This window comes from Bos grunniens, chromosome 13, assembly GCF_055505025.1.
Source record: "Bos grunniens cultivar Pamir isolate PY7600 chromosome 13, Bosgru_T2T1.0, whole genome shotgun sequence".
NCBI lineage: Eukaryota > Metazoa > Chordata > Mammalia > Artiodactyla > Bovidae > Bos > Bos grunniens.
The window spans coordinates 31,414,799-31,431,801 of record NC_141177.1 but is presented as its reverse complement, the minus strand read 5'-3'; the positions used below and the strand labels follow the sequence as shown (position 1 = coordinate 31,431,801).

The following is a 17,003-nucleotide window of genomic DNA, read 5'->3' as shown; positions in this document are numbered from 1 at the left end:
AGGATCAGAGAGCCACTTACGTGGCCCAGAGAGGGAGACTTCCATCCCTGAAGCCCACCAGCCTGGGGTCATAAACCAAAGGCTGCTTTCTCAGGCTGGGCCCCTTTGGCTGTGGCTTTGCCCCTCCCCCAAATCCCCTTGAGGCCCCAGGCCTGAGCTGGTATCTGCCCTAGTCCCCACAAATCAGGGTACTGGTCAGGGTAGGAATTGGGGTGCTGGCTGTCAGTTTCTCCCCCGACCTTTGAACTTTGCTGGGTCAGGATTTCTTCTTTCCCTGTAGACACTCACTCTACTGCTGCCTGGAAGGGGAGTGGTGGGGATATGCCAAGAAGCTGTCCCCAGGGTCCCCAGTCCCTCCAGGAAACTTCCCCACGCACCAAGTAGAAGGGCCCCTGATTCCATGTTGCTCCCTTGCCTCCATGACACAGGGCTGCGGGCAGCATTTCCTCTTCTAGGGCAGCTGGTACAATGGCCTCTGTCAGCACCACCGAGGGTGTGTGCCATTCTTGGTCACTTGTCCTCTCACGGGACTAATCCCCCAGATGGGGTCCTGCATACCGACTGTCCCCTGCCCACCACTCCTGGGCTGGGGCCTGACTTACTCCTTACCAGCAGCCCCTGGGTCCCCTTGCCCCCTTCTCTGGGGTCTGTGTCAGGGGACAGGGCCTGTTGACCCTCAGCCTCTTCTGGACACCAGAAAGCTTGGAGACAGTTTCCAGGTGACCCCCCCTCATTCCCCGTCTGTCCACCTCCGCAAGTCTAGAGAGCCGCAATCATAGCCGCAGCAGCTCCTGTCACACCGCAGCCACACCGCTGCCTATGACAGCCTGGAGGCCAGCATCCCTCCCCCACCGTCCCCTGCACAGGTCCACGTGCGTCCCCAGATGCCTGAATCACTGCTGACGCCTGGGGACCTGGAGGCCACGGGCTCCTGGGGAGCCACTGGGGAGGGGGTGGCGGCCACGTCACTTCAGAGGGAACACCTGCAGACATAAATAGGCAGCCAGCGAAGACATCGCAGCACAGTCCACAGAGCAGCACTGCGCACTGTGCCCACCCGTGCCAGGATGCCCGACGCCACACTGCCCGCCTGCTTCCTCAGCCTGCTGGCCTTCACCTCTGCTTGCTACTTCCAGAACTGCCCAAGGGGCGGCAAGAGGGCCATGTCCGACCTGGAGCTGAGACAGGTATGACCATGACCGCTCTCAGAGCTGCAGGGAAGGGGCAGAGGCCCAGGGACGGCACCACCGTGCAGGGGCTAGCAAGGGAAGTCGTGGGAGAGGCAGGCTTTAGGGGAAGTGCCCAGCAGAAGAAGGGAGGCTTGGCATGGCCAGACAAAGGGGACCAGGCTGTCAGGCAGGCTAGGACAGGTTGCAGGACTTCCGGAACACTGTCCCTACCAGAGAAGGGATGCTGGCAAGAGGTTTCCCTAGTTCCTGGGCTTGGAGCTGCAGCAGGGAGAATGGGCAAGGCCTTCTCTGTGCCCATGGGGCCTCTCCTCCAGGACCAGCTGGAGCTTCAGAGGCTCTGTCCTCCCAGCACTCTAAGCCTTCCCCGATCAGCGTCCAGCTTCTCCTAGCCATGGGCCCCAGCATTCACCCCGGCCCCGAAGCTGGCCATTGCCCTGAGCTTGCCCGAGTGACAGGTGCCACTCAAGCATCCTGTAAAGAAGTTCTTCTGGGTACCTAGCCCAATTCTTTCATGCTGCATGTCCAATGAGTCCCTCTTAATCCATCTTCAGCAGCACTAAAGGAAACCCAATCACCGTGCTCAATTCTGCCATCGTCAAAAGTGGCCAGTTTTGAGCTGCTGAACAAACTTTTGGGAAGGTGGGCAGCCCCCACTGACGGCCCTTCCTCTGCTCGGCAGCTTTGGAAGCTGGAGTCACCTAGGTGCCTCATACCCTCCTCTAGGGCTCAGATCCTTGCCACTCAGGGTCAGTCCTTAGACGGACTAGCAGAAGTCAAGGTCCCAGTGAGACCCACTGGCTTGAGGGGCAGGGCAAGGGCAGAGAGGGGACAGGACAGGACAAGGAGGGGCGGGGGAGGGAGGGCAGAAGGAAGGTCTGCTTCAAGGGGAGGGTAGTGGGCAGCTGAGAGAAGGGTGAACACCAGGAGGCCCCAGAGCTGAGGGGGAAATTCTCCCCCAAATAGCGCATGAGGGTTCCCTTTGACAAAGCGGGAGGACGCTGAGGGGTGTGACTGACAGCTGTTCCTCAAACATCTGAAAACCGAGGGAGCGGAGAAGCTTTTTTTTGACTGCTCTCCTTCGACCAATTTTGGGCCCAAAGAGAGCCAGGGAGACCCGCCACCTCCCGCGCTCCTCCGGCCGCCCTCGCCCGCCCGGCTCAGCCCCCCACCCCACAGGGTCTCCCTCCCCGGCCGCTCCCCTCCCGCCCCCGGCTCATCCCCTCCCTCCCACCAGTGTCTCCCCTGCGGCCCCGGGGGCAAAGGCCGCTGCTTCGGGCCCAGCATCTGCTGCGGGGACGAGCTGGGCTGCTTCGTGGGCACGGCCGAGGCGCTGCGCTGCCAAGAGGAGAACTACCTGCCGTCGCCCTGCCAGTCCGGCCAGAAGCCCTGCGGGAGCGGGGGCCGCTGCGCCGCCGCCGGCATCTGCTGCAACGACGGTGCGCGGTCCGGGCGGTGGGGCGGGGGCGGGGAGGGGGGCGAGGAGGGGGCGGGGCCGGGGCCGGGGGCGGGGGCCGGGTTGATCTGGGTCCGGGTCTGGAGGGGGTGGGAAGCGGGGCCCGGTCCCCGAGACGCGCCCGCCAGCTGCGCGCTCAGCCCGTGCTCCCCGCAGAGAGCTGCGTGACCGAGCCCGAGTGCCGGGAAGGTATCGGCTTCCCCCGCCGCGTTCGCGCCAGCGACCGGAGCAACGCGACCCTGCTGGACGGGCCGAGCGGGGCCTTGTTGCTGCGGCTGGTGCAGCTGGCGGGGGCGCCGGAGCCCGCGGAGCCCGCCCAGCCCGGCGTCTACTGAGGCGCACCCCCCCCCCCCAACCCCACCCCTGCCCTCGCAGCACGAAAAATAAACGTTTTAAAGGCACTGCTAGTGTGCGTCTCTGCCTCTGGGGGTGGAGAGGGGAGACGAAGGGAGGGCGGGGGATCAGTTCCTGGACCCGAAGTCGCGCGCAGATCCACCCCCAGAAAAGGGACAGATGCTGGGGGAAGCGATCTTGGGCCAGCATGATTCTAGATAGAACAACGGCCTGGGAGACCTGGGGAGCGCGGAGAGGGAGGCCGCCGCCTGGGAGTGGCCGCGGAAGGGGCTGGGCTGGGGCTCTGGCAATAGGATGGAAATAAAAACAGAGAGAGGGGAAAGACAGTGTTGGGCAAGATAGCAAGAGAGAGCGGGATAGCAGAACGGTGGAGAGAGACGTTGAGAGTCACAGAGAGAAGAATGAGAGAGGGGCAAGGGGATGAGTCAAGGGTGACCAGGAGTTCCTGACTCTTTTTACATCCCAGGAGACTGAGGCAAAAACAGCTCCAGGAATTCCCAGACTTTCTCATCCGAGACTGTGTTTTATGTGCCCGAGTGTGGGGGACATTATCACCCCAGATCCAGCAGAGAGGAGGGCCAGGTACTGTCTGTCCAGGAGGAGACTAAGTACCCCCATTCAGGCCACTCAGCCAGGGTGAGAGACGGAGCCTACAGAAACCCTGGGTACATTCCCCGCCCCCATACAGCCACACCAACCCCCTGCCTCCTCCAACACACACTCGCAATCAAGAAAAAAAATCATTAGGTACGTGCCCCATGATCCTTGACCACAGTCATAGATACGGATCTGAGATTCACATTCAGAAGCACAGACACACGCAGAGAAACAGACAGAGCCGACTGGACCACACACAGGCACGTGTACACACACACACACACACACACACACACACACACACACGCTCACATTAGGACCTTCCAGCCTGGCCTATGCAGCTTCAGGGCAGATGTCTGCTAGCATTTGACAGATGCTCTTCTATGTCCCTCAATCCTTTGTCCCCTCTATCCCATTCAACCCTTTATCCCCCCTCCCCTCACTCCTCTCTTTCCCCTGCCCCCACCCCAGCTCTTTGGCCCTCTCCTGCCTCTTGCTTCTCTCCTTTCCCCGCTATATCCCTTCCAAGCCTCTTCTCGCCCCTCTTGCCTTTGTTACCTCCCATCCTTCTCTCTTTCTCCGCTCTCTCTTCTTTGCATCCTCATCTTGGGATTTCTTGCTCCATGTCTTGGGACCTCAAGGGGCTGCATCTGCTCTGGAATCTTCTGAGACTTGGAGGCCACCGAGAGAGCACAGGCAAAGAGAATTCTTTCTGAGCCCTGACCCTGAGCCTCGGGGCAGAGCCTAGTGACACAGTCCTGTCAGCCCCAGGCTCTCTTCTGCTCTTAGAGCCCTAGCTCTGCCGTCACCCTGACCCACCTCAGGGTCCAGCATGATTAAGTCTGGCTGGGGCAGGGCACACTCCGGCTTCTCTCCCTGCCATGGCCTCACCCCTCTGCCCTAGTGTGGTGCACTCAGGGCCAGTATTTAGGTCTTCCCAGACCTGGACCAGACTTAATAGGAATTTAGTAATTTTTCCAGACAGAGGGAGATGGGAAGAGGCAAGCTGGTGTTTTAAAAATGGATCATATGCTCAACATTGCTAATTATTAGGAAAACACAGATCAAAACTACAGTGAGGTATCACCTCATGCCAATCAGAATGGACATCACCAAAAAGTCTACAGATAATAAATGCTGGAGAGAGTGTGGAGAAAAAGGAACCTTCCTACACTGTTGGTGGAAATGTAAATTGGTGTAGCCACTATGGAGAACAGTATGGAAATTCCCTAAAAAAACTAAAAATAGAGTTGCCATGTGATCCAGCAATCCCACTTCTGGGCATGGATCCAGAAAAGACAAAACCTCTAATTTGAAACGATACATGCACCCCAGTGTTCATAGCAGTGCTATTCACAGTAGCCAAGATGTGGAAGCAACCTCAGTGTCCATCAACAGATGCATGGATAAAGAAGATGTGATACACACACACACACACACACACACACACACGGACTGTTACTCAGCCATAAGAAAGAAAGAAAGAATGCCATTTGCAGCAACATGAATGGAGTTAAAGATTATCCTTCTAGATGAAGTAAATCAGACAAATATCATATGATATTGAATATGTAGAATCTAAAAAACTGATACAAATGAATTTATTTACAAAAGAGAAACAGACTCACAGACATAGAAAACAAACTTATGGTTACCAAAGGGGAAGGGGGGATAGACTAGGAGTTTTGGATTAAAATATACACACTACTATATACAAAACAGATAAACAACAAGGACCTACTGCTGCATAGGGAACTATATTCAATATCTTGTAATAAGCCACAGTGAAAAAGAATCTGAAATATATATATATATTCATATATATGTAAAACTGAACTACTCTGCTGTATACCAGAAATTAACACAACATTGTAAATCAACTATACTTCAATTAAAAAATGGATCGTAGACCTAAATGAATCTAAAATTGTAAAACTTCTTGAAGAAAACACAGGAGAAATTCTTTATGACCTCAAGTTATGTAAAACACTCTTGACACTCTGACTCCACAAGAGCCATAGAAGAAGAAATGTCATACATTTGGAATTCACCAAAATTAAAAACTTCTGCTCTTTATTTTTTGTTCCTGATGCATCACATCATGATTTTTTTTTTAATTATTTATTTGTTTTCGGCCGTGCTGGGTCTTCATTCCTCTGCTTGGGCTCTCTCTGGTTGCGGCAAGTGAGGGCTTTCTCCTTTGCGGCGCACTGGCTTCTCGCTGTGGAGGCTTCTCTTGCTGTGGAGCACAGGCTCTGGACTCAGGCTCAGCAGTTGTGGCGCCACATGTGGAATCTCCCCAGACCAGGAGTCGAACCCGTGTCCCCTGCATTGGCAGGTGAATTCTTATCCACTGTGCCACCAGGAAAGTCCTTGCATCATCTTTAAGAAAATATATGATGTTTTTATAGCAGAATTACAAGTTGAGTACAACTAGAAAAATTTTGCCCACTAAATATATTTTTTTTAAGTTTCAAAGAATAGACATCTGCTTTAAGAATATTGATGACTGTATTATTGAATGTCACTAAAAAATTTGTGTCAGAAATATGCATACCTTATCCATGACCATGTAGCCATATTCCTTTGTAGAAATTCTAAAGTTTTGTCTTTCATACATGTAGTAACTGCATCCTTGGAAGACAAGACACGATGAGCATGCGTTAGCTTCAGTCGCAGGAGTTACGTCAGATCTGGAAAATCTACCTCTTAGAATGTCCAGATCTGACTTGAGCTTGCCACACCCCCAGAGGAAGTACTCCTGGACAGGGAAAAAGTGCACTGACACCCAGCCCCATTTCCATTCCCATGTCACAATCCTCCAGCCAGATTGGGGGAAAGACAGCTAACCATGAAAACAAATGTCTAAGGGGGTATGAGAGGCAAAGGGACCCTGCCACAGGACTGGGGAGCACGGAGAAGTGCAGCTGCAAGGATGAAACTTTACCCTGATCAAGTACACAGGGCCGGAACAGGACAGGTTTTTAAACTTCATATGAAAAGCCTGGCGTGCTGCAGTCCATGGGGCTGCAAAGAGTCAGACACGACTGAGCGACTGAACTGAACTTATATGAAAATAGAACATTCTGAAGTTCCTTTCATACTTTGTTAAAGTGAGAACTGCCCTAAAGTTATCGTAAGTCTACTTTCAACTCATGAAATGCTATTACATGGGAAAAGATTCTGTGCATGTGGAAATGAAGTTAGTTAAGATGGATTATCCATGTGATCCCTCCCTGTCATCTAGTGTTTCTATGACAGAGACAGTGGCAGAGGGAGATTGGACTATAGACAGCAGGCAACAACTTCTCTTTAAAGGACACTGTGAAGAGAATGAAAAGGCAAGCCACAGACTGGAAGAAATGATTTACAAGTAACATAGCTTATAAAAGACTTATACCCAGAATATATAAAGACCTCTTTCTCAAAACTCAATAATAAGAAAATGATTCAATTTTTTAAATGGGTGAAAGATTTAAAGAGATATTCACCACATAAGATATACAGATGACAAATAAACACAAGTAAAATCATTAGTGAAATGCAAATTAAAGCCATAGTGATATATCCATTTCAATGGTTAAAAAAACAGGGGGCTGCCAATATCAGGTGTTGACAAGGATATGGAACAATGGTAACCCTCACATATTGTTTGTTGATGTGGATGCAAAATCATTCATCTACTCCTGAAAACTGTTCTATGGTTTCTCATAAAGTTATTATTACCACTAACCCAGCTGTCCCATTAACAGGCAGTGGTCCAAGTGAAATAAATATCTATATTCACACAAAAAGCTGTATGTGAATACTTATAGTACCTCTCCTGTAATCGTCAAAACTTTATAAGTTTTAAACAGATTAGAATTTTAACTATGGTCCATTTGGATTTAATTTTTATATAGGGTGCAAGTCATGAGTTGAAGTTCATTTTTTGCGTCTGGATATTCACTTGTTCCAGCTCTATCTGTTTAAATTTTTTTTGGCCACATGGTTTGCAGGATCTTCATTCCTCCACCAGGGATTGAACTCTGGCAATGAAAGTGTGGAGTCTTAATCACTGGTGTGTATGTCCTAAGTCATTCAGTTATGTCTGACTCTTTGTGACCCCATGGACTGTAGCCCACCAGGCTCCTCGTCCATGAGATTCTCCAGGCAAGAATACTGGAGTGGGTTGCCATTTCCTCCTCCAGGGGATCTTCCTGACCCAGGGATCAAACCGGCATCTCTTATGTATCCTGCACTGGCAGAGAGGCTCTTCACCACTAGTGCCGCCAGGGAAGCCCTTGTCAATAAAGCATGAGTAAAAAGAATAGTGAACTTGGGGGTCTTAAGACAGTGTGAGCCTGCTCCACACTCCTTTCCCTTCCCACCCAGTGGAATCCACAGGATACTGGTCTCAGACATGCAGACAAAGATGAGGCCTGGGGATGACATAACTATATGACAGAAGAAACCCAAGTCCCTAAATGATGAAGTGGAACAGAGCCAGGAATGCTCACTGAGGACTGATATGACAGATGTAATTAAACAGCGACCTTCTCTAAGTCCCTAACGTCTCCTTACCCCTTTGATGTCTTTGCTATAACAGCCTAGCTTTACCTTAACTCCTGAATTCTGAAACAATTAAAAAATGAAACAAAAGAATGTGACATTTGGAGCCCTGAAGACTACCTTTATTATTGATAAAACTGATCCTAGAGAATGCAACTTCCATCTGCCGGCAAGGCGGCTTCATAGAACTAAATAACAGAGCTGTTTACCACCCAGGACACAAGGAGCTGGACCTTCACAACCCTTTCCTCCCACTCCAAGAGTTCATGCGTTTGCACTGTGACAGCCTGCTTCCTGGCAGGGCACCCTTATCCCAAGAGGGACTGGAGAGGAAGGGGTGGGATTATGTCTGCTCCTATCCTCTCGCCCTCCCCCTCCCCAGATCAGCTGCTCTCTGGGAGGAGTGTTACCTCAGGGAGAGCTCTCTATATGGAAGAAAATATTGGGAAAGGGAGAAAATATTTCTGACCTTTGCCCCATGGATAATCATCTTTTATGATGCTGGAAAAACTTCTGGTATAATTTCAAACCATTCCAGATTTAAAAGCTCAGTTCAGTCAGTTCAGTCGCTCAGTCATATCCGACTCTTTGTGACCCTATGGACTGCAACATGCCAGGCTTCCCAGTCCATCACCAACTCCCAGAACTTGCTCAAACTCATGTCCATCGAGTTGGTGATGCCATCCAACCATCTCATCCTCTGTCATCCCCTTCTTCTTCCACCTTCAATCTTTCCCAGCATCAGGGTTTTTTCCAATGAATCAGTTCTTCACATCAGGTGGCCAAAATATTGGAGTTTCAGCTTCAGCATCAGTCCTTCCAGTGAATAGTCAGGGCTAATTTCCTTTAGGATGGACTGGTTGGATCTCCTTGCAGTCCAAGGGACTCTCAAGAGTCTTCTCCAACACCACAGTTCAAAAGCATCAATTCTTTGGCGCTCAGCTTTCTTTATAGTCCAACTCTCACATCTATACATGACTACTGGAAAAACCATAGCTTTGACTAGATGGACCTTTGTCAGCAAAGTAATGTCTTTGCTTTTTAATATGTTGTCCAGGTTGGTCATAGCTTTTCTTTCAAGGAGCAACTGTCTTTTAATTTCATGGCTGCAGTCACCATCTGCAGTGATTTTGGAGCCCAAGAAAATAAAGTCTGTCACTATTTCCACTGTTTCCCCATCTATTTGCCATGAAGTGATGGGACCAGATGCCATGGTCTTAGTTTTTTGAATGTTGAGGTTTAAGCCAACTTTTTCACTCTCCTCTTTCACTTTCATCAAGAGGCTCTTTAGTTCTTTTTTTCTTTTTGCCATAAGGGTGGTGTTATCTGCGTATTTGAGGTTATTGATATTTTTCCCGGTAATCTTGATTCCAGCTTGTACTTCATCCTCCCCAGCATTTTGCATGATGTGTTCTACATATAAGTTAAATAAGCAGGGTGGCAATATAGAGCCTTGATGTACTCCTTTCCCAACTTGGAACCAGTCTGTTGTTCCATGTCTGGTTCTAACTCTTGCTTCTTGACCTGCATATAGATTTTTCAGGAGGTAGGTAAGGTGGTCTGATATTCCCACCTCTTGAAGAATTTTCCACAGTTTGTTGTGATCCACACAGTAAAAGTTTAGTTTAAAATCTACACTACACTAAATTTAGTAGGTATGGAAATAGGGCAAACTTATTTTCCACATAGATCCTACTGAAGACTGAGATTGCTGTCCTTCAGTGTTGTGCTGGAGGAGCTGAATAGTACAGTGTGACATAAAAATGAATCACAGCAATGAATGCTCAGTGATGATTGTATTTTTCAGACTGGAATGTTCTGTCCTAATGCTTCTCACAGCTGTGAAGAGCTCATCGCTGAGGTTGCCCACAGAATTCTGGCATGCACACATATGCATTTTTATTTTACAAATGAGTATTATTTAATCATGTATAGATACTAATTCACATTTCTTTTAAACAGAGTAAATTTGGGGTATCTCTTAGTATCAGAACATTTACCTCTACCACAATCTTTTTGTTTTTTAGTTTTTATTAAGAGAAATTTCAAATATACAAAAAAGTATAGCCACTAAATAAAGACCCATGGGGTACCACTCCCCTCCTCACTCTCACAGTTTCAGCACAAGATCCTTTTCTCATCTCTACGTCCGCCCCCTCCTCCCACTCCCAAGTCACCCCAGCAGACATCCCACGTTATCTATAAATGTTCCAGTGTACATCTCAAATAAGAGAGTTTTTTAAAAAGTTGTTTATTTTTAAAATTAATTCTATTGGAGTATAGTAGCTTTACAATGTAGTGTTAGTTTCAGCTGTACAGCAAAGTAAGTCAGCTATTCTTTAGGTATATATACATATAGCCCTTTCTTTTTGGATTTCCTTCCCATTTAGGTCACCACAGAGCACTGAGTAGAGTTCCCTGTGCCATACAGTAGGCTCTCATTAATTATCTATTTTATACATAATAGTGTACATATGTCAATCCCGATCTCCTAATTCATTCCCCCCCATTTTCCCTTTGGTGTCCATACATTTGTTATCTATGTCTCTGTCTCTATTTCTGCTTGCAAATATATTCATCTGTATCATTTTTCTAGATTCCACATATAAGTGATGTGATACAACATTTGTTTTTCTCTGTCTGACTTACTTCACTCAGTATGACAATCTCTAGGTCCGTCCATGTTGCTGCGAATGACACAATTTCATTATTTTTTTTATAGCTGAGTAATATTCCATTGCATATATGTATCATATCTTCTTTATCCATTCCTCTGTTGATAGAGATTTAGGTTGCTTCCAGAGAGGGACTTTTCTTTAAGATATGACTATAGACTATTATCACACACATGCAGGCCCCAAGCCCAAATTCAATAAAATATATTATTATCAAATATTCAGGCACTGTTCAAATTTCCCCAGGTGTCCCATGAATACATTCTGTGTGAGTGATTCATTGATATTTGAGTCCATCTTTTTTTAAGGTACAAAAGAGAATACTGATTTTCATGGTGCTTCAGCCGTCTTATTTTCCTGAATGTCTTGTAGAGAATGGCTTCCAATCTCTTTTTACTGCATTTGTTATAAGAAGGCATAACCATGAGATGACCTTATTGTGTGTGTTACCCAGTATAGCCTGATCTGTTTAGCTACATATTAAAATAATGTTATTTTGTACTAAATTACTTTCCTTTTCTCTGTATTACTGCTAGGATTTGAAATAAAAGACCCTGATGCTGGGAAAGATTGAAGGCGGGAGGAGAAGGGGACGACAGAGGATGAGATGGCCTCACCGATTTGATAGACATGAGTTTGAGCAAGTTCTGGGAGTTGGTGATGGACAGGGAAGCCTGGCATGTTGCAGTCCATGGGGTTGCAAAGAGTAGGACATGACTGAACTACTGAACGGAACGGAACGGAACTGAACAGAGTGAGAGAGGCTTCTGTTTTATTTGGAGTGGGTGTGCACCTTCTGAAATCGTTGGTCCCACAGCACGAGTAAGTGAAGGGGAGACACTTTCTGGGGGAGAGAGGTTAGGCTTTTACAAATTCTCCAAAATGGTCTTCAGTCCAGGAACAGATGGAAAGCACAGGATGCAAGCATCTCTCTGTTCATGTCTTCTGCTTTTGTGGTCATTTCTGAGGCTACGGGCTCTCAGGAACCCCTGTCGTGCAGGGTCCCCAGTGCTGTCACAGTCCTTTACTGCACAGGCAGGAGCAGGGCGCCTGGCTTCCTCACAACACTGGGGACCCAGGGTCTTCCAGCCCAGCCCCTCTTGACCACCACCCCTTCTGAGAGTACCGGCTGCCTCCTATGGCCTGAGAGGCCAGCTCCTTGAAACCGGAAAGCCCTTCAGCTGCCCCCGCCAAGCTCCTCCCCCACCTTCGCCCCGCCCCCGCCCCCGGCCAGCCTTCTAGTGTAGCTCAAGCCTGCATCCAGATGTCAAGAAACCTCACTCTCCCTGACTGACCGCCAGCCCTTCCTCTGGTCCCCTGTCAGACCCTTGTCGTTGTCTGCCCAACTCTTCCTTTAGACCTCAGAAAGTGAAAGAAAGTGAAGTCGCTGAGTCGTGTCCGACGCTTTGCGACCCCATGGACTGTAGCCAGCCAGGCTCCTTCGTCTATGGGATTTTCCAAGCAAGAATACTGGAGTGGGTTGCCACTTCTTCGCTAGGGTATCTTCCCAACCCAGGGATCGAACTCGGGTCTCCCGCATTGCGGGCGAACTCTTTACCGTCTGAGCCACCAGGTTCCGCCCATGTCCAGCCTGTTTGGAGTTGGAAACTGGGGGCTGTTTCCATCTCCCTGGGAGCCCGCTGTGTAGTACCCCCAACCCCTTCCTCCATCCACCCCTATAGGATGGCGCCCTGGACCGCGGCTCTAATTCCGTTTGAAGCGCCGAGAGCCGAGGATCTTCGATTCCCCCAAAGCCCTCCCCTCCCCGTTCTGACACTCAGACGCGAGGCTTGTTGGAGGGGGAAAAAAACGGCTTTATTTCATTGTCATAATTCCTGGGGATGATTACAGAGGGAGTGAGGGCTGCGCTCCGACGGTATCGGGGGCCGGCCGGTCTCAGTGCTGGGAGAAGGCGGCCTCAGGGTCGCAGGTGGGGTCCTCGTGGCAGCCGTCTGCACAGAGAGACGCCGAGTCAGGGCCGCCCTGGCCCAGCCCGCCTGGTCCTGGAGCCCCGGTCCCGTCTCGGCCCCTGCCCGACTCACCCGGGCTGCAGCAGATGCCGGCGGCGGCGCAGCGGCCCCCGCTCCCGCAGGGCTTCTGGCCGGACTGGCAGGGCGACGGCAGGTAGTTCTCCTCTTGGCAGCGCAGCGCCTCGGCCGTGCCCACGAAGCAGCCAAGCTCGTCCCCGCAGCAGATGCTGGGCCCGAAGCAGCGGCCTTTGCCCCCGGGGCCGCAGGGGAGACACTGGTGGGAGGGAGGGGATGAGCCGGGGGCGGGAGGGGAGCGGCCGGGGAGGGAGACCCTGTGGGGCGGGGGGCTGAGCCGGGCGGGCGAGGGCGGCCGGAGGAGCGCGGGAGGTGGCGGGTCTCCCTGGCTCTCTTTGGGCCCAAAATTGGTCGAAGGAGGGCAGTCAAAAGCTCTTCCGCTCCCTCGATTCCCAGGCTAGGTGGGGCCAGTACGCGGTCAGCGCGGGAAAGGGGGCGGCGGGGGAGACCCTGTGGCAGCGGGCCGGGCAGCCGGGAGCGCCATGGGTCGAGGGCGGGGCTCTCACCGTGCGCACGTCGAGGTCCAGCACCGCGCGTTTGCCGCCCAGGGGGCAGTTCTGAATGTAGCAGGCGGAGGTCAACGCCAGGAGGCCGAGCAGGCAGCAGGCGAGGCTGGAACCTGCCATGGTGCAGACGCGCTGGTCTCCGGGCCGGGGACTGCGGCCGTCTCTCGGGTCTGGCCTTTTAAGCCCGGCGGCCGCGTGGGCGGAACGGTGTCTAAGAGGGCAGCCGCATGACTGGTCACAGCGCGCCGCTGCGGGTCAGGCCCTGCGCCCCCGGCGCGCCCCCTCATTTGTAGGGGCTGTCCCGGGTCAAGGTTATGTCGGCTAATGGCTAATGGTCCGGGAGATGATAGCGAGTGCTGCTTGGGGGAAGCAAGCAGCTCTGGGCAGGGAGCCTGTGCGGTGGCCTAGGTCCTAGGGTGGGACAGGGAGTATGGGGGCTGCGGCCCAACCGAGGACTATGGAGCCCACTCTCAATCCCTTGGGGTGAGGGGTCAGGATGAACACTCGGGCCCTCCAGGAGAGAAGAGATTCGTTCAGGACTTCCCCATCTGCCCTCTTGGCCAACCACATACACTCCCTAGCTCCCCTCTGTAAGCAAGTTCTCTTCCTGAAATCTGATTTCCTGGAACCCCAGCCCGGCTCCCCACACCAACATCCAGCAGGCACTTGGATATGAAAAGATTTTATTTTCTCTCATTTCTAACTGAAATCAAGCCTTTCCTTCAGCTATAAGGTAGGCAACAAACCACAGTGGAATTCGCAATACCTGTGACTTCGTCACAAATTGAAATGGCTGATATCCTCCTATCCCATTACAACAGCTATTGCAAATGTCTCTAAACATCAGGCTCATTATCACTGTGAAATTATGGATTATTGGACGGACCTGCCACTAAATCTTGTTATCTAAATAAAGCAGCACATTTGTGACTGTATCTCAAACGTTTTAATATTTTGATACCTGATCATAAATATAGCTGGTTTCTTTTGTAATTTCATGTCTTTTGTTTGATTGTTTTGCATTTTTAATATACAGTATCTTAAAATGAAAATAATTAAAATAAAAGAAAGAGAGACTACCTCTGAGGAGTATTGGTCATTGCTGCCATGAACAAGGAGATGCTCAGCATGGATCCCCCTTCAAGAAGGGACTTGCCACCCAGCTTCTGGGAGAGTGGTCAGCAGATAGCCTTTGGCTGATAGCCCATCCAAGGCCTGCCTCAGCTACAGATAGCTGCCTCATCTAAGGTCATGGTCACACCATTCTCTGGTGGCCCGTATTCAATGACTGGTCCATTTTGGCCCAATGCTGGACAACTCTGAAGGACTATTTCAGCTTAGGACATCCTTGTGGGGTCAACTGAGGCCTGCATGGAAGTTCTCTCTCTGTCTAGCTCTGTTTCCAGCCCGTCCCTCTCACAGGTATGGGTCCCAGGGACCCTTGGCAATAAGCGTGTATGTGTTAGTTGCTCAGTCATGTCCGACTTTTTGAGACCCCATGGACTGTAGCCCACCAGGCTCCTCTGTCTGTGGAATTTTCCAGGCAAGAATACTGTAGCAGGTTGCCATTTCCTTCTCCAGGGGTAATAAGCATCTTGTATGTTAGACTTCATTTCACTCTGCTCTCTGGGGACTTCAGTGTGCAAGAGGGAAAGATGAGATCATTGTCACTCGCGGAAGAGAGGCAGCCTCCTTTGCACTCTTGCTGACCCTCTTAGAGGAGGGTGCTGAGGCTCCCAAGCTGAGCAGGTCAAGCTGACCTGGAATATCAGTCAGCAGCTGGTCTTGTCTCTCACCCAAATCAGTTCATTGGCATGGCTGGTCTAGAAGGCCAAGGGCTTGACCCTGGAGGTAGCCCCAGAAAGTCCTCCCGCCTGCCCTGTGGGGATATTGACCTCACCCAAATTAACAAATGCACAGAGATTACTTTGGCCTCATGGCCCTCACAGGGCCAGCGTTCCTTTATCTGTTCAACAACTGTCAACTGAAGATGCACCAGGTCCCAGGACAGATGCTTGGAAATACCAGTGACCCAAACAGACAAAAATCCCAGCCCTCAGGGGCTTATACCCTAGTCGAAGAGGAGAGGCAATAAGCATATTTCAGTAGGTTAGGGGTGGTAAGTGCTGTGGAGGAAAGCGGGGGGCACATCACAGTTTTCCTGAAGTCTTCAGCCTAGGCCTGTTTGTGAAGTGATATCTTGACATTTGAAGGAGGCAAAAAAGAAGCCACGTGGATATCTGAGGGTGGCCTAGTTTTCTATCGCTAAGTCCCAAATGACCACAAATTTAGTAGCTTAAAACAGTATCCACTTATTATCCCACAGTTTCTGTGGGTTTGGGCACTGCTCAGCTGGGTCCTCTGGGTCACAGGGCTACAGTCAAGGTGTCAGCCAGGCTGCATTCCCTTCTGGAGTCTGGGATATTGCTGACATAATGCATCGCTTACAGCTGTAGAACTCATGTGATTTGCATCTTCAAGGCCAGCAACAGAAAGAAAGAGTCTTTGGTGCTTCAAGTCTCTAAGTGCAAGCAACCTTCTTTTAAAAGGTCTCACCTGATTAAGCCAGCCGCAGGATCAACTTTGAACTCAAAATCAAAGTGATTAATTTGGATAATTGAGCCCATAATTACATCTGCAAAATCCTTTCATATTTAGCTTATAGTGTAATCATCAGAGTGACTTCCCTTTTACTGTATTCTTCTATGGGTTAGAAGAAAGTTACAGGTCATACCTGCATGCAACAGGAGGGGATTGTGCAAAGGTGTGGATACATGGGGCTTCCTAGGTGGTGCTAGTGGTAAAGAACCCATCTGTCAATGCAGGAGACGTAAGAGACTAGGGTTTCATCCCTGGGTCGGGAAGATCCCCTGGAGGAGGGCATGACAACCCATTCCAGTATTCTTGCCTGGAGAATCCCAAGGACAGAGGAGCCTGGTGGGTTACAGTCCATGGCTCACAAAGAGTAGGACATGACTGAAGTGACTTAGCATGTGTGCATACACACAGAAGGGTACCAGGGATGGGAATCCCAGGGCCATTTTAGAATTCTTATGTCGGACCTGTAACTTTCTTTTGAAGGGAGATTTATCTAGGCAGGGAAAAGAGCAAGTGCAAAAGAACTGAGGTGGAATGTCTGACACGTTCAAGGAACAGCAAGAAGGCCAGTGGGACTGGAGTGGAGTGACTGAGTCCTGAGGTCAGCATGGTCACATGGGACCGAGTGAAATGGGAAACCGAGAGGGTTCTGAGATGGGGAGTGAGGTGGAGAGGTGACGTGATCCGGCTCAGATGTTATTAGCACAGATTTGGATATCGTGTTGCAGAAAGGCTGTGGGGAAAAGGTGGAAGCAGGAAAGAGGAGGCTCCTGCAGCAATCCTTGCAAGGGATGATGGTGGGCTGGACCAAGGAGGAGGGTGCATGGGGGTAGAAGTGACCCGATTCTGGATGTATTTAGAAGAAAGTACCAACTGAGGTTTGCTGATGGGTTGGATATGGGTGAGATAGAGAAAGAGGAGTCAAGCAGTGGGAAGTATGAAGCTTAGCGTGGACTAACAGATGCTCATCACACACCCAAGGAGACTGAGCAGGCATTTGGGTTTTAGAATCTGGAGTTTAGAAGAGAGGACTG

The 17,003-nt window shown here is 50.2% G+C and overlaps 2 protein-coding genes across 2 annotated transcripts; one reads left to right on the top strand and one right to left on the bottom strand.

Annotated features, from left to right (window-relative positions):
* Positions 1–1,034: 1,034 nt before the first annotated feature.
* On the top strand, positions 1,035–3,044 carry AVP (arginine vasopressin). The gene is made up of 3 exons (XM_086333194.1): positions 1,035–1,187; positions 2,425–2,626; positions 2,800–3,044. Exons 1-3 carry the CDS (start codon positions 1,068–1,070, stop codon positions 2,976–2,978), a joined length of 501 nt encoding a protein of 166 aa, XP_086189320.1. The 5' UTR covers positions 1,035–1,067; the 3' UTR covers positions 2,979–3,044.
* Positions 3,045–12,613: 9,569 nt separating this feature from the next.
* On the bottom strand, positions 12,614–13,669 carry OXT (oxytocin/neurophysin I prepropeptide). The gene is made up of 3 exons (XM_086333193.1): positions 13,372–13,669; positions 12,863–13,064; positions 12,614–12,772 (listed from the first exon to the last, which is right to left on the bottom strand). Exons 1-3 carry the CDS (start codon positions 13,489–13,491, stop codon positions 12,717–12,719), a joined length of 378 nt encoding a protein of 125 aa, XP_086189319.1. The 5' UTR covers positions 13,492–13,669; the 3' UTR covers positions 12,614–12,716.
* Between the last annotated feature and the right edge of the window lie 3,334 nt (positions 13,670–17,003).

Excerpts from the sequence above, each read along its gene's own strand:
- AVP (XM_086333194.1), top strand. The coding sequence starts at position 1,068 with ATGCCCGACGCCACACTGCCCGCCTGCTTCCTCAGCCTGCTGGCCTTC. Across the intron at positions 1,188-2,424 it reads CCGACCTGGAGCTGAGACAG|TGTCTCCCCTGCGGCCCCGG; the intron begins GTATGACCATGA and ends CCCTCCCACCAG. Across the intron at positions 2,627-2,799 it reads CGGCATCTGCTGCAACGACG|AGAGCTGCGTGACCGAGCCC; the intron begins GTGCGCGGTCCG and ends TGCTCCCCGCAG.
- OXT (XM_086333193.1), bottom strand. The coding sequence starts at position 13,491 with ATGGCAGGTTCCAGCCTCGCCTGCTGCCTGCTCGGCCTCCTGGCGTTG. Across the intron at positions 13,065-13,371 it reads TGGACCTCGACGTGCGCACG|TGTCTCCCCTGCGGCCCCGG; the intron begins GTGAGAGCCCCG and ends CCCTCCCACCAG. Across the intron at positions 12,773-12,862 it reads CGGCATCTGCTGCAGCCCGG|ACGGCTGCCACGAGGACCCC; the intron begins GTGAGTCGGGCA and ends CTCTCTGTGCAG.